The sequence below is a fragment of the Nilaparvata lugens genome, chromosome 7 (assembly GCF_014356525.2).
Source record: "Nilaparvata lugens isolate BPH chromosome 7, ASM1435652v1, whole genome shotgun sequence".
Lineage (NCBI taxonomy): Eukaryota > Metazoa > Arthropoda > Insecta > Hemiptera > Delphacidae > Nilaparvata > Nilaparvata lugens.
In genome coordinates this window covers 55,023,328-55,049,435 of record NC_052510.1, presented here as the reverse complement: position 1 = coordinate 55,049,435, position 26,108 = coordinate 55,023,328, and the positions used below count along the sequence as shown (strand labels likewise).

The following is a 26,108-nucleotide window of genomic DNA, read 5'->3' as shown; positions in this document are numbered from 1 at the left end:
TCGGTGCATAGATGGTATCGATGCTAAATCATATATGATACAGCAACATCGGTTAAATACAAAGATTTTCACAAACATTTTGCCGCTATCTCACTAGATCTACCACTCACAGTCTAGCAATATTATTCAGTCACTGTATCTAAATAGAGCAGGAACACGATTGGATGAAAATATTCCATATGGAAATACTGTATAATACAAATCCGACGACGAAAAATTCATATTTTCTCGGCAACAACTTGAAAATGCATTATCAAAGAAATCTAGCGAGCTGTGCGCTTCGGGTGAATTTTATTATTTTTCATAGTCGATAGCATAACATCGTCAGCAGCCTGTTTGGTCGCGTTGATAACGGAGACATAATCGATAATCTATTTTCAGTTTTGCTACTCTGAACAGAGATTGAAAGCAAGCAAGCAATCGGCCGCTTCGTTTGTAAATCGCTTTTAGACGTGATGAATGAACGGTTCAATAAGTGCCTTCAAAGCTCCTTTCCGCCCCACCGATTAATTGTGCTGAAAGAGCCAGAAATTTATCAAGGAGCAACACCAGCAACCGATATGTTGTTGCCGATAATATTCCCTCTCATCACAGTACAACATCATGCTGTGTAAATTGAATTTGAATTAATAAAATATATTATTCTGAAAATCCGACGACGAAAAATTCATTTTCTCCGCTTCTTGCTACAGCATATTCATTTTCTTCTTTCTACAGCTTCTTGCTGAAAATTAACATGCATAAAGAGCATGTGTATGATAAACATGCATTACTTCTGAAGCATTCAAGCAACATATAAAACTGTGAATAGATAGTTATTTATAAATGGAAGCAGATGGTGATATGGATCAAAGATGGAATTCAATAAGTCTGCTGGAAATAACCAGGAAATATCAACTGCTTGATGATAAAAAAAAGTATGACATTGTAAAAAAGATTGGATCTGTAGATGGAAAGCTGAGAAAAATGTTTCAAGATATATATAAAAATGGAAAAATTGTATCCATTAGTTGAGAATACTGTTTATTCTAATGGAAGATTTTTCCCTGGAAACTAGAAGTTGATATTGTATCCTATTATAATAAGCGAGCAATTTCTGTATATATCTGGTTATTTTTATATCTGGCTATTTTTATATCCGGTAATTATGTTTTACGGATCTCGAAAACGGCTCTAACGATTTTTACGAAATTTGGAACATAGTAGGTTCATGATATAAAGATTCGATTGCACTAGGTCTCAATCTCTGAAAAAACTCGCTGAACGACATTAAAAGGATAATTCATCCTTGGAAAACAGATGATAATTTCGTCGTCTCTCGATAACAGAAGATGCGTGTGCCTGTGTGGGAGAGAGACAGAATTATTTCCAGCTGTGTAATCATAATCAATCAGCGAGAAATTTTATCTAGCTAATCGATTTGATCAACATAATCTGATTTGTTGACATGACATGATAATCCTCCTAAACTAGAGTATATCATAATTTTCAAAGTTGATCATTATTTGACAATTTCAAGTGATTAGTGAGTGTTATTTTGTTATTTAATTTGGTTTGTATATAATCTAAATTATATATATTTTTTTTGTTTTCAAATGTTTGAACAGAAAATTGAACCTGAATTCAAGTGTATGGAACATAACCTACTTTCTGGACTATTTATAGTGTATAACTCAAAATTCGGGAAAGAGACAGTTTTGGGCTGTGCTGTTAGTACTTCCCCAATCATTTTAAAGAATTGTGTTTGGTTTATCAAAAGTCAATAAATAAATAACGAAGCTCGGTGCCCCGATATTTCCCTATTATTCAAGTTTCGAATTGGGCAGTTCACTTTCGGGGCCCGTTTCTCTTTACTGTAAAATTTTCAGTGAAATAGAACTTTTGGGAATACCTCGAGGAAGTACCTTGGAGCTTACTGTACCTTGTTAGTACCTCGAAAGTTACTGTACCTTGAAACAAACTTTAAATTTTGAAAGTTATAAGTATAATGTGAATAAGATAATTTTTCAACTGTCGTTTCCCAAAGTTGCCCTCAGCTCGGTTTTGAGACAGATAGTTTAAAATATAATCATATTCTTAGTTTGTTCAATTGAATTATTTGAAGAAAAACAAACTTAAGTTTCACCCTAGTTTTGAAGAACCAAATAGAGTGGATTGTATTCATAGTTGAAGCTCCAGATAGTTGTGGACGTTGAAATTCAATACCAGGCGGCTTGGAAAATTCCGAGAATTCTTTCTGAACTGCCTGAATGGTTTCAGCTGTAGGTTGACTTGAAAGGGCAACAGGGACAGGTATTTATTGCGGAACGGAGAATTTCCACCACTTGGAATGCGTTTTGTACTGATAAAATACTTCCTCACACAACTTGTGGCTTGGTTTCTCGCAATATTTCCTACTTCAAATACTGCTATTCCAGTCTTCCATTCAGTTTTTCCAACGTCATAGGATATTTGAGAAATATCATTGAGAACTACGCATTCCTTGATAACTTATCATTGATTTGGAGAATTTCTATGTTGACTCCTTGAAATATTTCTACGATCATTTTTTTGGAGAATTGCTCCATTAGATTGAAATATTAAGATTTAATAGAATGTTTAAAGAAAGCTAGACTGTTCACCTCCTGATATTTTAAAAGAATCTTACTGCCTTCAACATTGTTTGTATAGAAAGTAATCTTTGTGAGTCATACTTATAAATATAATTATTTCTTATTATATTAAGTGAGCAATTTCTGTATTTATATATCTGGTTATTTTTATATCTGGCTATTTATGTTTAACGGATCTCGAAAATGGCTCTAACGATTTCCACGAAATTTGGAAGACAGTAGATTATTGATATAAAGATTCGATTGCACTGGGTCTCATCCTTGAGAAAACTCGCTGAACGACATGAAAAGGATATTTCATCCTTGGCTGAAACAGCTGAGACTTTCGTCGTCTGCGGATAGTAAAAAAGTGAGTGAGTGAGTGAGTATGTAAAAAATCAAAATATCGCATCCCTGAAATTCATAAGATGACGTATAGCCAGCTGTGAAATATAAACACGATCATTTTAGAGGATTGAGTTATGTTTATCAATGAATAAAAATAAGGAGCGAAGCTCGGTGCCCCCATATTGTATTGTAATGTGAGTATAATGTGACTACCTGTTGATATATACTCATGTGGTGAAACAAGCTTCTACAGGAAACGAACTTCAGAGATTTCATTTTCATAAATCATTAGACTTGTGACTCTACTCAATATACATTAACTTTCCAAATCTTAATCACCTCTCTCAATTGGTAGTCTACTATCACTTGAAGCTTCTCTTGATGTAACAGAGGCAGCTTAGAGACAAGAGCAGATAATGTAACAGAATGAGGAAGATATCTCGTAGATCAGTGTTGATGTAGAAAATAATTCAAGATGCAGAAATGTCAAGGATTTAGAAATCAATATACGAGATACTCGTAAATGAGATTATTACTATAGTATGATCGAAAAGTCTTGCAATCCAAGCCTTAAGAGGTTGTGTGACTTCATGATCATCTTTTTCAATCATTATACAAACTTTTTGTATAGTTGAGAAGTTGATATTGTGGTAATTATTCATATTGAATGAAAAAGAATAAGAAATTGTCAAAAACCACAGATTTTATCAGAGATTGACAATGGTGTAATAACCGAAACCAGTCTTTCTAAGTATCAATAAATCTGTGGTTTTTTGACAATTTCTTAGTCTTTTCATTCAACATTATACAAAGTCAGTGTAAGTGTGGTCATAGTACTAGAGAACTCTAAATACCTAGGCAACTCATCTTATATTATACCATCTTCATATTATACCATTTGAACTCAAATAGAAATACAATCATTTTAGAGGATTGAGTTATGTTTATCAATGAATAAAAATAAGGAGCGAAGCTCGGTGCCCCCATATTGTATTGTAATGTGAGTATAATGTGACTACCTGTTGATATATATATACTCATGTGGTGAAACAAGCTTCTACAGGAAACGAACTTCAGAGATTTCATTTTCATAAATCATTAGACTTGTGACTCTACTCAATATACATTAACTTTCCAAATCTTAATCACCTCTCTTAATTGGTAGTCTACTATCACTTGAAGCTTCTCTTGATGTAACAGAGGCAGCTTAGAGTCAAGAGCAGATAATGTAACAGAATGAGGAAGATATCTCGTAGATCAGTGTTGATGTGGAAAATAATTCAAGATGCAAAAATGTCAAGGATTTAGAAATTGGTATACGAGATACTCGTGAATGAGATTATTACTATAGTATGATCAAAAAGTCTTGCAATCCAAACCTTAAGAGGTTGTGTGACTTCATCATCATCTTTTTCAATCATTATACAAACTTTTTGTGTAGTTGAGAAGTTTGATATTGTGGTAATTATTCATATTGAATGTAAAAGAATAAGAAATTGTCAAAAACCACAGATTTTATCGGAGATTGACAATGGTGTAATAACCGAAACCAGTCTTTCTAAGTATCAATGAATCTGTAGTTTTTTGACAATCTCTTAGTCTTTTCATTCAACATGTCAGTGTAAGTGTGGTCATAGTACTAGAGAACTCTAAATACCTAACTCATCTTATATTATACCATCTTCATATTATACCATTTGAACTCAAATAGAAATACAAATCTCAGTACCCTTTTTGAATTATTTTATCACAACATGTTTCTGAGATTCATTCCATTTTCAAGACTTGAGTGTTCACTCACATGTCCGAAACATATTGTGATTGAATAATTCAAAAAGGGTACTGAGATTTGTATTTCTATTTATATTACAACATTAGCCCTAAACAGAAAAGAGACATTATTTCAACTCACCTTATACCATTATGGATCAATAAATCCTCACTCGCTATAACGAAATTTCAATGATATCATTTAATTTTGACTCTCGAATCAATTCAAATCTATCCACTTCAGATACATTGTGTATTTTTAACGTGGAACTCCTCATCCATTTTCAATCTTCAAACAATCTCAAATAAAGCTACGCCACCTGTAAATGTCACATTTGATTCTTCTCCATCTGCGCCACTGGTTCATTACTCATTTTAGTTGAAAGCCAACTTCAAAGGGACAGCAGACCGCTCCAATCAATATCACTTACACTGACCCTTTTCAAATCCGACTGCTGAGCGAATATACTCGTACTGTAGACCTTCCGTACACACATAGCCGCCTCCGCCCATTATTTTCGACTGCGTTTGCTCATGTGTGTCATCTCACTCTGCTTTAAAAGACACAAATGACGACTATTCAGTGATGCATGAACGCCTTTTTTCATTACGAATGCAAATAAACGCTTGTTTTGCTCGAATTGTTTCCCTCTTTGCAAACAATTCACACTATCTTGATACTGCATAATATGGAGATCTCATACTTTATATGCTCTAGCTTTTCTAATATAGTTCTTTTCAAAGTATCCAGTACTAGGTAGATTTCAGACCTGTATGGAAAGGAGATCGTTTATTGAGATACAATGCTCTGTTCCATTGCAATGATAAATTCAGACTTCTTATCAATGATACAATATGATAATTTCATAGTTTTGTATCCCTTGCAAATTTCTTGCACCGTCCCTGTTATATCATAAATATCGGGGCACCGAGCTTCGCTCGTTATTTTTACTTTTCTTGCCCTATTACCATAGGTAAGGAAAGTATTGCTTTCCGAAAAATTTATGTACCTCAATTTCTAAATTTCTATACGTTTCAAGGTCCTGAGTCCAAAAAAGTGGTTTTTGGGTATTGGTCTGTATGTGTGTGTGTGTGTGTGTGTGTGTGTGTGTGTGTGGTGTGTGTGTGTGTGGTGTGTGTGTGTGTGTGTGTGTGTGTGTGGTGTGTGTGTGTGTGTGTGTGTGTGTGTGTGTATGAGTGTATGTGCGTCTATGTACACGATATCTCATCTCCCAGTTAACGGAATGACTTGAAATTTGAAACGTAAGGTCCTTACACTATAAGGATCCGACACGATCAATTTTCATAATGGCAAGGAAAGTTGTGTGAGTGCGCCACACCAGATTTTTATTCATTGATAAACAGAACACAATTCTCTAAAATGATTGTGTTTATATATCACAGCTGTCTATAAAGTCATCGTATGAATTTCGGAGATGCGATATTCTGATTTTTCACATACTCACTTTTTTACTATCCACAGCTGTTTCAGCCAAGGATGAATATTATCCTTTTGAATCCTTTTGAGTGCAATCGAATCTTTATATCATAAACCTACTATGTTCCAAATTTCGTGAAAATCGTTAGAGCCGTTTTCGAGATCCATTAAACATAAATAACCAGATAAGAAATAGCCAGGTATAAAAATAACCAGATATGAAAATAACCAGATGTATAAATACAGAAATTGCCCGCATATAGCATACATATTGCCCTATAATAGCATACATAAGTAATTGGAGTTGGCTAGAGCGTTTTTCACTTTTACCTGAATGACCTAACTTGAAAAAAGCAATCCTTGAACGAATTCACTGGGTAAGATAGATTTCTCACATTAAGCTCTGTATTCAGTATTGTGATGAAAATTATCTCAGTGAATGGATTATCTATATATATATATAAGAATGAATGTCTGTTTGTGTGTTAGTTCGTTTGTTAGTTTGTTTGTTCCCTGTAGACTCAAAAACTATTTCACAGAACGGCATGAAACTTTAGGAATACGTTGTGTGAATATTGGAGATGGTTTCTGACCAGAAATTTCAATACGGGGGCTAATAATAATATTATTTATTAATAAATTTTACAGACCCATGTTTTCGAAATTTTCGGCCGAGCGGCTACCTATAATTTAGCATCTAAAATTACCAACTGTATAATAAACACCTCACCATGTGATATTGTGTACTGGTATTGAAACAGTAGTTTGGAGTTGAAGTTAGTGTAGTTGATTGGTACCAGCTGTGGATAATCGTTCCTTAGAAGACCTATACAAATAATAATGATCACTCCCCTATCATTCAGAAACTGGAAAATGTTGGTGTGACATGAGATACGTTGACTTTTTGGCGGTACGAAGTTCGCCGGGCAAGCTAGTATACTATAAAATTTAGTTTGTACTCACTCTGTATAATAAGTGTGGACTCAATCTGTACTATTATAGTTTCATTAGCACCAGATTAATTGAGGAACAGCACAAGTCTGAGTAGACAACTGAACAGATGAAGAATGTGAAATGGGGAAAAATATACACGATAAGTAATGGATATGCTCTTCAAGTATCGTGAAAAACAGTTTATATATATTTTTAATGATTAAGGATGAGGGTGATAATAATAGGTATAGATAATTTGAACTAACTACGACAATAACTTTCTAAGTAATTGCTTGCTGTTCTGAGCCATAAACATTTTATTGCACATGAAAACTTTATTGATCATCAGAACTGCCTTTGATCATAGAACAAGGCAGGAGTTTTCACGCATTGGAAGCGATGCATGGATTCAATCAATTTTCATTGCGTAAGTAAATAGGAATTGAAGTTACAATAGCTATCAGGTCCAACAAAATTTGTCACAGGTCATAAAAGTTGTGAGAAGATATTGAAAAAATGAAGATCCAATCTCTAGATCAAGACTGGGTACGTGGATAGGCTAGTGTATGAGCTCCTATCTGAATTGTCGTTTCCACACTTACCGATTCCTCGCCGACACAACAAAACACGACAGGACGGGAAGCTCTCCGAACTCAATCAGCTAATCGGAGAAATTTTTTTCCTGTCATATCGGCAAGAAATCGATAAAATGCCCAATAGGAATTTCAGATCCAACACAGATTCAACATCAATTTATTTACCATGTGGAAACAAGTATTAACATCGGGGCACCGAGCTTCGCTCGTTATTTTTATTTGTTGATAAACAGAACACAATTCTCTAAAATGATCGTGTTTATATTCCACAGTTGGCTTACGTCAGCTTATGAATTTCGAGGATGCGATATTTTGATTTTCCTCAGAATCACTCGCTCACTGTTTACTATCAGCAGACGACGAAGTCTCAGATGTTTCAACCAAGGATGAATTATCCTTTTTAATGTCGTTCAGCGAGTTTTCCCAAGGATGAGACCTAGTGCAATCGAATTTTTATATCATAAACCTACTATGTTACAAATTTCGTGAAAATCGTTAGAGCCGTTTTCGAGATCCGTTGGACATAAATAACCAGATAGCCAGATATAAAATTAACCAGATAATATAAAATTAACCAGATAACCAGATATAAAAATATAAACAGATATACAGAAATTGCTCGCTCAATATAATAGGATAAGAGAGGAGATTTGCGACTCCTATATTTATCTTTCTCGTTTTTTAACCACCTCGCTTTTTCCATTAGAAGATTCTACCTATTTTATAAGCTACCATTGAAAGATACTATCCAGACTTATAATATTTGTAGGAACATGGTAATTTTTCTATATTCAAAATTTAGGCACAACAAAATTCTCAAAAACCGTGCATCATTAACACTAATGAACGTGATGTAGTAATAACAATATGATCCCAGAGATCACCCTTACCCTTACACCAAACTGACAATCTCTAGATAGCAGCGCTCATGCCAGCATTCCTGACTGGCAATTGGGAGGTACCGGGTTTGATTCCCGGGGCTGGCAAATAATTCTTGGATAGAAGTTCTCATCGAATTTCCATCCAGCTGTTAACCTTGTTGTCAATGTCTGCAGTAGCAGAGGTCTTCGGGGGTGATTTGCAGCATTTATTTGGGATTTTCGTTAAATAATAATTTATATATTAATTAGCATTTGAATAAATGCATTCTCCATCTGTAAATTATTGATTATTGTGATCATTGGAGCCTATTGAATCACTTGAACTAACTACTCACTTCACTTATGTTGCTATTGATCCTAAGCTTTGATAACATTATTAGTAAACATGAACAAGACTATAAATTATAGGAGAGCATGAATTATTCAATGGTGATTAACTATTGAATAACAAGGCTTATTCGCAGGTATCCATTATTAATAGTGGCTAAATTACACATTGTAGCATTGTTCACCCTCATTCATTATTAAAACTGCACATTACACCTATACTCACATACCAATATACTTATGAATGTACTAATACACTCACCTACTGTGCTATTTTCTATGCTATTAAAATACGAGAAGATTCTATGATTACTATGTAATATTCCAATAGATGTACTACATCACTAAATTTCAAATAGCTTCTGGAATTTGAATCACAAATAAAGGAGAACTCAGTTGCCCAAACTGTGACTAGACTTTTATTTATGTGGGCGATGTTTGTCTCATTCTGTTTTTGTTCATCCCACATGTCACATTTGTTTCACTTACTCCAAGCAATAATCAAGGATTCCCCTCCATTCCACTGTTTTCTCAGTAGCGTACCCTTGAAGTGAGCTCATTCTATTCTAGATCCTGATTTTCAGTACCAAAGGGAATATGTCAATCCGTTAGTACCTCCACACATTGGTAATAGACATTCGGTAATAAATTAATATACACGATAATCTTGATATGATTAAGATCATGAATTGAAGCGGATTAGCACAATATAAGTACAGAGTGTTTCAGAGAAACTGGAAATTTTGAAAGTTGAATAATTTCAAGGGAAATAAATCTTTGAATAGAGTTTTTCATATCATTCAATAATAAAAATAATGCCATTTTAGAATAAAAAATACCGTAACATTTATTTTTTGAAGATGACATCTTGCAGGTGTGTTCCTTTTTTACGCAAAACATTCCTGTAGTCTCTTCATCTTGTTGGCATTATTTTTACTATTAAATAATATGAAAAACTGTATTTAAAAATGCGTTTTTCTTGAAATCATTCAACTTTCAAAATTTCCCTTTTCTCTGAAACACCCTGTATTAGTGTACGTTTAGTGGAAATATAATCACCATGAGTTCTAATAAGACTATTTCCACTCAGTCCGGCCGAGCGTGTATGAATACTCCAATTAGAATGTATGGGAATAATATTCTCACTTTACCGGACGCGTTCATTGATACTTATATATGTGGGTTGTGGGAAAACGTCTCTAGTATGATTGAGAGAATAGGATAGAACTCATAGCTGAAATTATTACGACTGAAATTTCTTAAAGTTTCTTCTATTAGCATTGTTTACAAGTCTCGTTAAAATACAGTATAGACTAACAATTGGTACGAATAATCTTATCACAAACTACTTTACTGAACTACTAAGGTTGAAAAGAAACGAAAGAGGATGATGATGTGGGAATTCTTGTATTGAATCAGCTGTGCTTTTAGAATAATTAAGTTTGATTTTTGGTCCTGCAAAATTATTTCTTTTATATTTCCTATTTTAGTGATAATAATGTGAAATATTTCTTCTAAGTTTGGTTTTGAAGCATCTAAATTTAAAAATCTACTTGGTGAAAATAATTAAGGACTGAAAATTTTGTGAAATGAAGACTACAAGACTTTCGGACTATGTGTAACCTTATCTAAATTTGGGAGAAGAATAGCACGAGGTTACCTTATTTTTTCTCTCCCTATTATATACTTATTGCCTACATCAATAAAGAATGTATAGGAATCCACTTTGATAAAACCAAAGAGAAAAGACAGCATAAACTTTTTCTTTGATGCTATCTTTTCTCTATGTTAATAATAATATCGTTATATCAAGTGACCTGGCTACTGACTCAGGTCTGGTGTGAGAGTTTTCAGGTCGCACCTGATCAATTTCAGGGCATCTGACATGACCTAAAGCAGTTTCTAGGCAGCAGGGACCTAAAATGTCGTGTCCATCTGAAACACGGGAGTGGCCGAGAAAAATATTTTTTCTCTATGATAGAACATCATAAACTACAATGCAATGCAATGAATCATTCAGTATAAGGTATTCATTTTGCGTTTCGTTCCTTTCGTTGGACTTGGAAAGGAAGAAACTAAGTACATAGAAAGATTAATGAATATTATGAACAGCTTCTCATTGTGAATTATAACCATAATTCATAATGCGTAACCGTAATATACCTTTCGCGCTGACGCTCTCTGCAGCAAACTAATTATATGTCTTTGATGAAACGTGGAATTCCACATTTTACAGCAGCCGTTAACCGAATAATTAGACGCATGACAAGACCGCTTTCAAGTTCTGTCTCTGATCTACCTACTGCCATCCTATCCATCTCCTTTCTTCATCCATCTTCATCAACCTTCATCTATCCTTCTCTATTCACCTTCTACCTCCTACTCCTTAATAGACTTCAGATGGAATTAAGCCTACTGACACGGTAATAATTATGTTTAAAGTAGAATAATTTCAAGGGAAATAAATCTTTGAATAGAGTTTTTCATATCATTCAATAATAAAAATAATGCCATTTTAGAATAAAAAATACCGTAACATTTATTTTTTGAAGATGACATCTTGCAGGTGTGTTCCTTTTTTACGCAAAACATTCCTGTAGTCTCTTCATCTTGTTGGCATTATTTTTACTATTGAATTATATGGAAAACTGTATTTAAAAATTTGTTTTTCTTGAAATTATTCACTTTCAAAATTTCCCGTTTCTCTGAAACACCCTGTATTAGTAAACGTTTAGTGGAAATATAATTCACATGAGTTCTAATAAGACTGTTTCCACTCAGTCCGGCCGAGCGTGTATGAATACTCCAATTAGAATGTATGGGAATAGTATTCTCACTTCACCGGACGCGTTCATTGACACTTATTTATGTGGGTTGTCGGAAAACGTCTCCAGTATGATTGAGAAAATAGGATAGAACTTATAGCTGAAATTATTACGAATGAAATTTCTTAAAGTTTCATCTGTTAGCATTGTTTACAAGTCTCGTTAAAAATACAGTATAGACCAACAATTGGTACGAATAATCTTATCACAAACTACTTTACTGAACTACTAAGGTTGAAAAGAAACGAAAGAGGATGATGATGTGGGAATTCTTGTATTGAATCAGCTGTGCTTTTAGAATAATTAAGTTTGATTTTTGGTCCTGCAAAATTATTTCTTTTATATTTCCTATTTTAGTGATAATAATGTGAAATATTTCTTCTAAGTTTGGTTTTGAAGCATCTAAATTTAAAAATCTACTTGGTGAAAAATAATTAAGGACTGAAAATTTTGTGAAATGAAGACTACAAGACTTTCGGACTATGTGTAACCTTATCTAAATTTGGGAGAAGAATAGCACGAGGTTACCTTATTTTTTCTCTCCCTATTATATACTTATTGCCTACATCAATAAAGAATGTATAGGAATCCACTTTGATAAAACCAAAGAGAAAAGACAGCATAAACTTTTTCTTTGATGCTATCTTTTCTCTATGTTAATAATAATATCGTTATATCAAGTGACCTGGCTACTGACTCAGGTCTGGTGTGAGAGTTTTCAGGTCGCACCTGATCAATTTCAGGGCATCTGACATGACCTAAAGCAGTTTCTAGGCAGCAGGGACCTAAAATTGTCGTGTCCATCTGAAACTTGGAAGTGGCCAGAGAAAAATATGTTTTCTCTATAGCCGTGTCCACACTGAACAAATGTTGGACAATCATGTTTGTTGAAAAGTTTGGGCAAATTTTATTATGTTTGACAAAACAATGTTCGCACGTGACCAGTGTGGACGCGTCACCAAACAAAATATTTGTAAGTGGGGAGAACAGGTTTTTATGTTTTATAGCAAACACTGAAAATGTCTGGAAAAACGGTAATTTTTTGTTTGACAAACAATGATTGTCCAAACATTTTAAAATGTTTGTCCCTGAGCTCCTTAACAAACATGTTTGCCGAACATGTATGTCGAACATTAAATGTTTGTTCAGTGTGGACACGGCTCATGATAAAACATATTAAACTACAATGAACCCTCATGCAATGAATCATTCAGTATAAGGTATTCCTTTTGCGTTTCGTTGGACTTGGAAAGGAAGAAACTAAGTACATAGAAAGATTAATGAATATTATGAACAGCTTCTCATTGTGAATTATAACCATAATTCATAATGCGTAACCGTAATATACCTTTCGCGCTGACGCTCTCTGCAGCAAACTAATTATATGTATTTGATGAAACGTGGAATTCCACATTTTACAGCAGCCGTTAACCGAATAATTAGACGCATGACAAGACCGCTTTCAAGTTCTGTCTCTGATCTACCCTACTGCCATCCTATCCATCTCCTTTCTTCATCTATCTTCATCAACCTTCATCTATCCTTCTCTATTCACCTTCTACCTCCTACTCCTTAATAGACTTCAGATGGAATTAAGCCTACTGACACGGTAATAATTATGTTTAAAGTAGAACGGTACTCGAAACTCACGGCATAACTTGATAAGGGAGTTCTGTGCCTACTCGCTGCTCAAACCAAACAAACTATTACTCGGTATATGGGTAGTATTAGTTGATGACTTTGCTCAAATTCAGCTCCTGTCAATCTTCCTCGTCAATCTCAAATTCCCTCTCTTTCACATTCCATTTGTCTCACTCTTTTACTCCCTTGCCTACTCCTATCTTTCATCCTCTCTCTCTTTGGTTGAGAGTTAGTGGGATGGATATTCTTTCTGAAGAAAGGACATTGATATGTCCAAAGCTCCGCCAATTTATGTAGAAGCATAATTGAATTAATTAAATAACAATAATATCTATAATACTCTCTCTCTCAGAATATTCTTTCCGAAAGAATGGACATTGATATGTCCAAAGCTCCGCCAATTTATGTAGATGCATAACAATATTATCTATAGCTATCACAAATTGATTTTTTCATATCATATACAGTTCAATAATAATTTTCTTAGTCTTTATTATGTAAACTCATCTATAATTTTGCTGTATTGTATGCTATTGTATATAATTGTATAAGCCAGCATATATTGTTGTAATCTACATTACAACATACATACAAGAATAGACATTGATATGTTCAAAGTTCCGCCAATTTATGTAGATGCATAACATTATAATTATCTATAGTTATTATATTACAAATTGCTTTTTCATATCATATACAGTTCAATAATTATTTTCTTAGTCTATATTATGTAAATTCATCTATAATTTTGCTTTATTGTAAGCTATTGTATATAAGTGTATAAGCAATGTATATATTGTAATCTACATAAATGAAGTACTCAATCAATCAATCACACACACACTCTTTTGCCCTCTTGCTTTATCATCTTCTACTATTAATTTCTCTTCCTCTTTCTCTATCTTCTCTATCCATTTCTCTTTCTCATCTCTCTCCCTATACAATCTATACCTCTCTCTATATCTCTAATCCTTTTTCTTTCTCTCTTCATCTCTCTGAGTCTCTCCCTTCATTTCACTTCCACTATTAAAAAACAATATGTTTATTATTTTTTTCTCCAATCTTCTCCTCGTGCTCCTATTCTTCTCTCACTCCCCCTGGTTTACCTTCATTTGCACTGAGTATTCCTTCTCTATTTCATTTTTCCTCGCTAAAAGTAAATAATTGGAACAACCCTTTATAATATTTCTCGACCTATATAAGGGAAGCCGTGGATATTGTATTCATTTTCTCTCATTATTACTAGCTTTTTCTCTCTCACTCTCTCTCTCTCAAAATTCACTCTCTCTCAGAATATTCTTTCCGAAGAATGCACATTGATATGTCCAAAGCTCCGCCAATTTATGTAGATGCATAACAATATTATCTATAGTTATCACAAATTGCTTTTTTCATATCATATACAGTTCAATAATAATTTTCTTAGTCTATATTATGTAAATTCATGTATAATTTTGCTGTATTGTAAGCTATTGTATATAAGTGTATAAGTCAGTATATATTGTTGTAATCTACATGGATAAAGTTCTCAATCAATCAATCAATCAATCAATCTCACACACACACACTTTCTTACCCTCTTGCTTTGTTATCCTGTCACTTCTACTATCTATTTCCCTTTCTCTTTCTCTATCTTTTCTATCCATTTATATTTCTCATCTCTCTCCCTATGCAATCTTCATCCCTCTCTATATTATCTTATCCGTCTTCTTTCTCTCTTTATCTCTCTGACTCTCCCCCTCCATTTCTCTCAAAGTACTTTCCCTTATCTTCTCTTTTCTCTATCACTTTCACTTTCTGTGTCAGCCCATCCTTTTATCCTTCTTGCTCCTTACACACCATCTCCTTGCAGCCATTGAAGCATCTAATGACATTCGCCAAGGAGGTGGAATCAATACCCGTTTATAATCCAGAGACGACACGACCAATTAAATTAGTGAATGAATTCCCCACCTCGCGTCTTGCCTAATTGCCTGATTTATTACACTGCAGGCTACCTGAGTCTTCCGCTTCATTGATCAATCCAATTGATGGTTCTATTTGATTACCGTGTTTGTTGAATCGTTCAATTAACTAATCAGTCTCTTTTAGGAGAATGATACTCATGTTGAGGATATAATACAAATACCTATCACATGAACCATTCTTCCTACATTGAGTTTATTTATTTATTATTTATTCAATCATTCAGAATTATTCAACTCCTCACAGAAAATTACAACAAAAGAATTGGTACCTTTAGAATGAATGGCAGGTATATTAACTGTGTACTTTCAAAACTTTGAAGTCAATGTAGGTTGATATTTGAAAATGAGAAGATCATCCAGAAACATTTCAAATCTTGCTTTATTTGAAAATAATGTTTATTATCTAATTCAGCAACTGTAGTCAGTTGAACTCTTATAATAAGATTATATCAGTGGGATAATTAGTGAAACAACATACTTTTTCATACTAGATTGAACTGGAAAAACCATCTAGTTGGACTGAAAATTCCCAAGTTTACTTCTCTAATATGAAAAAGTACTCAGTAGCGATCGATGGATGAAAGGTGTCTAGAGTACCTATTGTATTTTAGGTAAATTGGATGGATGGGTTATCTATTTATTAGTGGATACATTTACAAATTACACGGTTTGGATACGAATAACGAATTCAAGTAGAATTACGAATTATATACAAACATTGTCATTGTTCTTTGAATGACAAAATTCAACTCTACAAAACCGTACAACTTAACAATAAAACCGTTACCTCAAATAATTATATGTTGTGGCCTATTTTAGCATACAAAGTATGGAGAAAAATCTCTTGAAGATGTGAAAATGAAAATAGCTAAATAATTATTCAATTTTTTTATTGCGGATGATGCGCACAAGTGCTTTTTGCTTGTGCGTGGGTAAAGAGAAGTGCCAGGATGAATATTATGAAATGATGAAATGTCCATGCCTATTCGATATGGGATTCGGGGGGATTCGAACCCGCGACCAGGTAGCACTAGCAGACTGAAGGTTGCTGCGACTTAGTTAACTCGTCTACCTGACCAGCAATATAATTTAATTTATTCATTTACATTAACCAATGCACAAATCAAATACATGATTAGAAAAGGATCAACAAGCCTAGCTCAAAACTGTTCCCTTTCCGAATTTTGATAGTAGTAGCCAATGTCTAAAAGGTAGGTTATGTTGCTTCACTTTGAACCAAATTCCGAGTCCAGAAATATACAAACCAAAATTTTGAATTTAATCAGATTGAAAACCGAAAAGAATAAAAATATTAATTTCCCGGTTTCCGAGCTCGGGATTTAGCTAAGTCCTAGACTTTAAACAGCTGGAGTCAGGAAATTAGCTTTCCAAAACGGGGCGTAGTCGCAGCTTTTATAACAGTAGTCGTAGTCTATTTTAATAGTTTTATTTTCTCATTTCTATAATTGGAAATGTTTTTCCTTGACGAAATTAGACATTCCTAAATAGTTCAAAATAGCTGAAACTTTACACAATTTTCTCTTTATTTTATTTTGTATTCAATTTTCTAGTTTTTCGAAATTTAATTCAAACGTGACTATGACAATGACTGCGACTATGCCCTGTTTTGGAAAACCAATTTTCTGACTCCAGCTGTTTAAAGTCTAGGACTTGGCTAAATCCCGAGCTCGGAGACCGGCCCTAAGAATTATTTTATAATTTAATTATTTTTTTTATTATTCAAGTATTCAATTAAGTATTATTCTACTTTTTTGTACACTCAGTCCGCACTCTTCTTGCTCAATCGTCATTTTACTAATCTTATTCCATGTAAAAATTAATGTTCTGATTAGAAACATAATTAAATCGGCACAACAATAACTTCCACTGTTCTAAGGGTCCCAAAACCCCAGTTCCTGAATAAAACAAAGCAATCTGCATCTCACACCTCACAACATTATACACACGTAGAAGTCGGCCGGATTTTGCACAACTAAACAGTATTTAATGCTTTCTCGAGTACTGCGATGTGTGTTGAAAGTGACCAACACTTTGTAGACTGGATGTAGGAAGGATGTTGAAGGGATGTCGGAGACAGTGGAGAAGTAAATGGTAGGCTATCCAAGGGTCTCGGACCCGGTAATCCCAGCAGAGCTTGAGAGTACAGCAGCTCGGCTTTGTGTGGCTGGTTTCGACCTCTCCACTCTTCCTGCATATAGTAGGCTACTAGCTGGAGCGCGGGGGGGGGTTGAACTTGGGGCGGAAATTATACTCCCCTCCGCGCCCACCCACCCGCGAAACATTCAAAGCAAACTCTGAACGCAACAAAGCGACGAATGGCAAAATTTATACGAGATGAAAGATCGCGACATTTATAGCATGTCTGCGCTAATAGAATATCTACGAGTGCTCCTTTATTATTTGTAAGCACATACGACGTATGTTTATGATGTGTGCTGAGATATAGAGTGCAAGCAACCTCCAGACACAAAGAGAATGTTGTTGTAATGGAGTAATTTATTCAGAACCAACTTACTGGAATAAAGGAAGCTAGAGTAGCTGTTTAGCTGAAGAAACTCGAGTGTTGTGGTTTTGAAGTACAGGAGTCGGTTTTATTTTATTATGATCAAAGAATACAAAAATGTAAAATTATTGTTTTCTATGATTATGATCAAAGATTACAAAAATGTAAAATTATTGTTTTCTTTGATTATGATCAAAGATTACAAAAATTTGAAATTATTCTGTCAAATGTTCCAAGAATGCTAGTGTGATAAAAAATCAAAGTTTACATGTTACTATTGGAACACTTGTTTTGTTCACATATATAAGTGTAAAAGCCAGTATATATTGTAATCTACATAAATTACTCAACCAATGTTCGGCCACCCAAACATGCTATGTTTTGACACAATTGTTTGTCCAACCATAGTTGGCTAGGTATTCTACCTCCTTTCCTTCTTTTCAGCACAACCCACTAAAGCCGTGTCCACAATGAACAAATGTTCGACATACATGTTCGGCAAACATGTATGTTGAGGAGCTCAGGAACAAACATTTTAAAAAGTTTGGACAATCATTGTTGGTCAAACAAAAAGTTACTGTTTTTCCAAACATTTTCAGTTTTGACAGCTGTAAAACATAAAACCTGTTCTTCCCACTTACAAATATTTTGTTCGGTGAAGCGTCCACACTGGCCATGGGCACGGAATAAGTATACAGTAGTGCTTCTTTCCTCTGTGCCATGGGCAAACATTGTTTGTCAAACATGATAAAATTTGCCCAAACATTTTCTTCAAACATGTTTGTAGAACAATTGATCAGTGTGAACACGGCGTAAAAAGTCTGTTTTTTGTACTTGTTACTTCAATCAATTCATTCATTGGAATTTTATTTTTCGATTCTGATGTTTTGTATTGTGATTTCTTTTATTATATTGTGTTGAATTGAATAAAATTATTGATTGATATGGTTTTTGATGAAACTATTCAATACGCCAAAATGATTATCAAAATCGAAAATATTTTGCGACCATTCATTGCGTCGATTCTCCACTAGAACGTCACTATTCCTAGATTAGTAAATTACAGAAATACATTTAAGCTTCGTATCTTTCATTAATTCAACGTTGCTTCACATGATGAAAGCTATCCTCAAACTCAATCATAGCACAAGCATTATAAAATATCATTTCCACATTGGTTTGAAGTGAATTCTTTATCACATATTGCAACACTACAACATTGAACAATCATAACCACGGAATAAGCATACCAGTAGTGCTTCTTTTCTCTGTGATCATAACAATTGATTTAACAATCAATATTATTTCAACTCGGAATATTTTTAGATTATTTCATCATGAGGTAGAAATAGTCTCACCACATTCACAATTGATTCTCCTCAAACTATTCTTCAAATTATTGGATTATCTCTAATATTAATTCATATACACAGCTATTTGAGAACCTTCCTCCAACAATGCAATGCTGAAATATGTCAAGCCGGTCAATCCTATTCTATTTCAGTGGAAAGGCTTATACATTATAGCTTTCAATCAATGGGCTAGAATGAAGAATAAGTTATTCCATCATATTTTGCAACACTTTTTGTAAACCGTTCACAAATATTAATAGTCGAAGTATTTGACATGGGAATCACGATCCATTGAGTCCACAACTGAGGAACTGAGGCCCAACTTGGGCGAGTGATTTGCATTAGACCGGGTCTCAGTTCTGCAGTTGTCACGCTAGAGTCAATACGTCACAGCACGACAATAATCGTGGGTGTGACGATTAAATCCCATATGGCCATTCGTAAACGTTGGAGAGAGACAGAGATCAGTGAGAGAGAGAGGGAGTGAGAGTGAGTTACGTGAGGGTGTCAGGTGCAGACCAAAGCTCAACCCCGGAATGCGTTGGTGAACCTGACCCAGTAGGTGCCAAAGGTTTATTATTTCATAGACTAGTCAGCAAGTATTTAAAGGCAGCAGGAAAATTTGTTAACTCAGTCTCTGTTTGATAGTGGAAAGCTTTTGAGGTGCAGGTTGGTTGCCACTATATAGACTGTGATCTGATCATAAGTAAAATAGGTAGGAGGAGGTGAAATGATATTGATAAACTGATACTTATGTCATGAAGTCTGAAGAAGTTTTTAGGTAAGGTATAGATATAGATTTATAGATAGATACAGTTTTTCATTTCGTACTAAACATTCTATCCAACGACGAACTCAACAGTTTCATAAGTTCAACCCTAATTTGTGTAACTTACTTTGAATTATTAGACCGAAATTTTCTTCTTAACCATCTATTATATCTATTGTATTTATGTTATTTGTGAGTTCACAATCATTCGTCCTGAGAAAAAAAGGTTTTTTTATTTATTCATACATTGAGTCACAATTAGAATTCAAAATGAAAATACAGGCGCCAGCCCAACATTTTTCCAATCCCAAATTCATTCTAATGAAATGTCTGTTTTGTTGAATAATTTTCTTCATTACTGTCTTTAGTAAAACCAAATTTTAATTTTCTTTCATGGTGATCTACATAAATTCTCATTTCCACTTCATCAATTGGTATGAGTTTTTTCTAAGAAGTAGTCCAGTAAAGGAAAGGTTATAGAGGGAAAAGTTGGGAAGACAATTTTCGACCCCGCAAATCTGCTTAGGGTAGTAAGGAGGTGAACATATCAAAAGTCCTCACCCCTACCCCTGTGCTAAGGGGGTGGGGGTGTTTTAAAGGTACCATTTTCTGGTATCCCGCATAAAATTAAAAAACTATGTATCTCAAGGATTGACTGTCAAAAAAATTAAAAAATTAAAGCTTACATAATTTCCTACATTAATGCATTCTACAACTTTTTTTATATCTCCTCTAGTTTTCGAGATATCCGCTCTTGAAGGTGTGACATTTTTGAAAAAAACACGTTTACCACCAATTTTTGTCTATTTTTGCTCTTATAACTTTTTAAAAATCGGTGGGAAGAATCCATATTGATTATAAGCTTATAGAACATTAAATTCTCTTCAATTTGATGTATAATTTCACACTTTTACGAATTTCCCTACACCTTTTGCAGCAGCTTTAGTGTTGAGTGTGAAATCGCCATTTTTGCAACAATAGACCAATATTGATAAAGGAATTTGAAGGGAATGTTTCAATCAAAATTTTTGACTTTGCAGCTCTATTGAGACTAGTTAGAAGGAGAACATATAAAAAGTCCCAATTTCTAACTCATGTGCTAAGGGGATGAGGGTGGTTTAAAAGTTGAATTTTCCAGCGTTTTGCTTGCTTCCACGCTCATATCTTGAGAACAATGCGTTCAATAACTAGTGATAGAATATAAAACAGGTCGAAAATTCCAGAACCAGAAGTAGTAATTTTTTATTACATGAATGTTCAGTTTATGATATAGCAATATACAATAATTGTGATTGCTCATTTATACAGCATTAATTTCTGATTTTTGAAGATTTGAACTGATTAATTCTCAAAAATAATTTATTCGTTAGTAGAGTTGTATTTGATGTTGAATCTGTCATTCGTTCCACATTCTCTTACAATAATAACAATAATACAGTAAATATGAAAGTGGGAATTGTTTTTCAATTTGATCTCTATTGTTTCAGAGTGTTTAAGAAGTCTTCGCCTAACAACAAGTTGACCCTCTACTTGGGCAGTCGAGACGTGGTCATCTCAACCACTAGCATTGACAGGATACAGGGTGTGATACTCGCTGATCCTGAGTTTCTTGCTGACAGAAAGGTAGATAATCACATAAAAAGGTTAATATTTCAACCTTATCACAATGTTACTGGTGACTCTGATTTATTTCCAACAAAAACATGAATTATAAGAAAAAAGTTTAATTTGCTTTTCAAATGATATCTTGAAAAGATGATGTGATACTCGCTAATCTTGAGTTTCTTGCTGACAGAAAGGTGAATAATAACATAAAAAGGTTAATATTTCAAACTTTTTTTACCTACTACAATACCGTATCACTCTTTGATTTATTTCCAACAAAAACGTGAATCATAAGATACAAGTTCAATTTGCTTTTCAAACGTATTTATTGAGGGATAATAAAATATTTAACAACCTGAAAAAAAAATTATCTTGAAAATTCAAGGTAATACTCACGTACGGTACCTGTTCCACTTTTATAAAGGTTCTTCTTGATATCTATGATATTATTTTAATAAGGCATGATCTATAAGGTGTTGACTCTAATAATACCAGGTACACGCAGCCGACATAACGTTCCCCGACAGGAAGCACTGAAGTAGCAAAATTCAAATTCACACCTAGAATTTAGTCCTATCAATATTCAATATCCTAAGGATGCTTCAAGCAAAAAACTACTGTGCTGAGAAATAATAAACAAGTTAGTAATTCTTATCCACTCAGATAAAGAGGAGTTGATTTTAAAATCAAATTCTTTCGAATATTATTAATACAATTTTGTAGCGAAATCACTCTTCTACTGTAATCAGATGGAAACGAAACGCCTTAACATCCTTATTGGAACAATTTGGAGCACAAAAACCCCCATAATTAGTGTTTCTCTTATGAAAAAAATAAAAAAAAGCTCGTAGAAGAGCTTTCGAACCGGGGACAGAAATTATGACTGCGTCCTCCCAGTTTTTATGGAGCTTACGAGTCTATAGGACCTATAATGAGGTCCCCGTTATAATGGCAGTGTTTGATTAGCAATGCTATTGCTATCCTTGTCTATCATGCAACAAAGCGGATAGCGCTATCTCTTTCTCGCTTTGCTTTGTTGTCAGATCGTCTTTTAACAATGTAGAATTAATAATTAATTAACAAAATCTTTCATCTTAATAATGGAAATTCATTATGAAATTATTGAGAATGAGCATTGAGAAATAACAATAATGAACAGTTAATATTACATCAATAAACCAGTATCAACTACCGTCTATAGAAGGCATTGACAAGACAGAGGATCGGCAAGTTTTTATCCTACCTTTCTCCACTGCCATTATAACGTGGATCTCACTATAGAGTGTCTATAGCCTCTGAAACGAATTAGTATCTATATAGAAAAAAAATTGTTACTATCCATTGGAGGTATTTTTCTCCAACCACGCGCTCAATTATTGAAAATTTTATTTTATAGCCTCACTTTTTCTAATAGGTTACCAATAGTCATGGAATTTGGCATTATATTTAGTTACAAAAAGTAGAAGAAAAGCTACGTTCTCCAGGTGGATAGTATCAGGATTTTTTCAAGATTCGCTACAAAACCAAACAGTATAAATCACAGTATTCGCCTATCAATGGGGAAATCTTGTGGAAATCTCTAATACCCGACGACGTTTTGTAAATATTCGACTGGATTTGCATTTTGATCAGCGATAAATCTTCGGCATACAAGCATTTCTCAAAGTAAACCTCCACAGCTTTCCCATGTCAAGATTCACCCTCTTCTCGAGAAAACCTGAGTTGGAATCTGCAGATAGCGAGCAAAACGTCAGTTCGCAGAAATATTATCCTTTTCCTTATTCCCTCCGTCTTATCTTCTATCTGCTCCTTTGATGTTACGCTGTTAGTTCACCTAATCTCTTTTTCTGTGTCTTGGAAATGCAAATCTTCCGCTTATTATTCCACATGATGAGACACTCAGTAACGGAGTATTACGTTCAAGATTAGATCATGCTAACATACCTAAATGGAATCATCTTACTGCATTCCGAAGTTAGAAGTATCTTCAAGTTATTCTGATGAAAAGTTTGGTACGGTACGTAAAAGGTGTATTTCAGTTTTCAAATTTCCCTGTGAACCAATATGATTCAATCATATACGTTGAAAATATTTCTTCTGAAGAAATCTTCATCTTATTCATTAATTCCTTTTTGTAAATCAGTTTGTGTATTAAAATAAAATGGAAAACTGGGAATTTACAATCAAGGAAACATAGATCGAACAAGTGAAAATTTTATTGATAGTAATGATGACATTACAAGTTATATCGAAAGACTTTTCATTTGATTTCCAATTGTAACTTCTTCTAATAGGATTTATTTTTGAATTCATATAAATCCAGAATCTGAATTATCTTGCTAGCCTAGTTATATCATCCATAAATTGGAATTATCTCCGTAGCTTAGTTATATCAATCATGTTCATTTATCAATAATCATTTAGCCATTTTTATTTAACCTATCATTTATCAATAATGTTTCCTATTTCGAAAGTATCTATTAGTACAGCCTACCCCTTCTATATAATATGGTTCATATTGAAGAGAAAGCAAACAGATTAGACTGTTAAATGAAAAAGACTAAGAAATCGTCAAAAAACCACAGATTTATTGATACTTAGAAAGACCGGTTTCGGTTATTACACCATTGTCAATCTCTGATAAACTAAAACTAAATACAAGAGCAGCAGAATTTATACTAGTAGGCGAGTACTGCTATTGGCCAAGGGCATGAACGCCTGCCATTGGCCCAGCTAGACAGTCTCCTCCCACTCAACGGTATCACGAAATGGCGGCTTAAGCAACAGACTCGCCATGATAACAAAATTTACTTTCTACTTTTTTGATAACAAAGTAAGACCAATAGCAGTACTCGCCTGCTAGTATAAATTCTGCTGCTCTTGTATTTACTGTAGTTTTAGTTTATCAGAGATTGACAATGGTGTAATAGCCGAAACCGGTCTTTCTAAGTATCAATAAATCTGTGGTTTTTTGACAATTTCTTAGTCTTTTTCATTTAATATGAATAATTACCACAATATCAACTTCTCTTCTAAACAAAAAAAGAGATTAGACTGTCATTCACCCATTGACTGGATTCCTCACATATCAGTATCACTTTACATTTCCGATATAGTGGAAATATTATTCTCATTGGTTCTAATAGGCCATTTCCCCCCCCCCATCCCAGTTGAGTGAATATGAGCAGTTCCATTAAAACTTATGAGGAAAATATGTTTATTTTTCCACTGATTTGATTTTGATTTGATTTGATTAAATTGTCTCCCTGGAGATGCTTTGAAGAGTATAGGAAATCGTCAAGGACTATTTGTCAAAAAAAAATAAAGGAATACATATAAACATATATTATATAAATCACATTCCACAATGTACATTGCAATTTAATCCTCCCAAAAGCCTCATTCTCCATCCATAAATTCTTGAATACTGTAGTAAACCCCGTTTGCTAAATATTTTCTCAATAGCTTTTTGAAAATATCCTTATTCTCATTTTCTCTCAAAGCTGACGGTAGTTTACTCATAAATTTCATACACCCACACTGTACCTGATATGTTCACTGATACTGATGTATGAGAATCACCCTTTGTCTAGTTACACACACATCGATTCCTGGACTTACGATTTTTTGCCGTGCTTATAAATTCTTTTAGATTGAACCATAGAGGAACAATAGCTTCAGTAGATATCCCATGGTATAGGGCTTTTATGTCGCAACTTTTATTGTTATCTCAAGACGATTACTATCGATTATTGTAGATCTTTACTGTTTTGTTGGGGTGAGAGTGTATGAACGGCACACAATATGAGAGACTACCAGCGTCACACACCTTTTTGGAAAAGAAATACGTGGACTATCGGCTTGAGATAACAGTAAAAGTTGCGACATAAACACCCTATACCATGGGATATTTACTCAAGCTATTGTTTCTCTATGATTGAACAAAACTTGACATACAGTAGATGTGTTCGTGTGTTTGTCAAGTTCAGTTTAATCTGGTAGATTTCATAAGGACGGCAAAAAAACGAACGTCCCAAAATAAATGTGTATAATTTAACAGGCTTTTCGGTTGCATTAATTTATCCTAAATACAGTATTTGAAAATCTTCCCGAGTAATAATTATTTATCATTCATCAATGATTAAGTTAGTTAATTCAATAATAGTTTCTATGACTAGTTATTCATGTTAGTTGGTTCATTATTCAATAGTTATTCATGATTCCGTTGTAATATACATTGCAATGGGTTAATCAGACGATCATATTATTTGTTGTAGATATTCGGGCAGGTGACATTGACATTCCGGTATGGCCGGGAAGACGAAGAGGTGATGGGACTCAAGTTCTGCAACGAGGCAATCATGTGTCTCGCCCAGCTGCATCCCCCCCACGAGCGGGCACCCCACGAGCCCAACACACCCCTACAAGTAAGTATCATCAACTCGAATATTCATCACTTTTTGCTTTTAGAAATAACGACTAGCAGTCAGATATTTTACAATAAATGAATAAATCACTCACTGGAAAACGAGATCTTTCGG

At 34.0% G+C, this 26,108-nt stretch overlaps 1 protein-coding gene across 3 annotated transcripts in view; it reads left to right on the top strand.

The window, feature by feature from the left end:
* LOC111043772 (arrestin homolog) overlaps nt 1–26,108 on the top strand; it is a 150,074-nt gene that overhangs the window by 115,041 nt on the left and 8,925 nt on the right. For 2 of the 3 annotated variants that reach the window (XM_039433198.1, XM_039433197.1), the window contains exons 3-4: nt 21,450–21,585; nt 25,845–25,994. In XM_039433198.1, coding sequence (XP_039289132.1) covers nt 25,899–25,994 — 96 coding nt within the window. In that variant the 5' untranslated portion in view covers nt 21,450–21,585; nt 25,845–25,898. Of the gene's footprint in view, nt 1–19,936; nt 19,975–21,449; nt 21,586–25,844; nt 25,995–26,108 lie in introns of those variants that run through there. The other variant, XM_039433196.1, reaches the window with a different exon arrangement.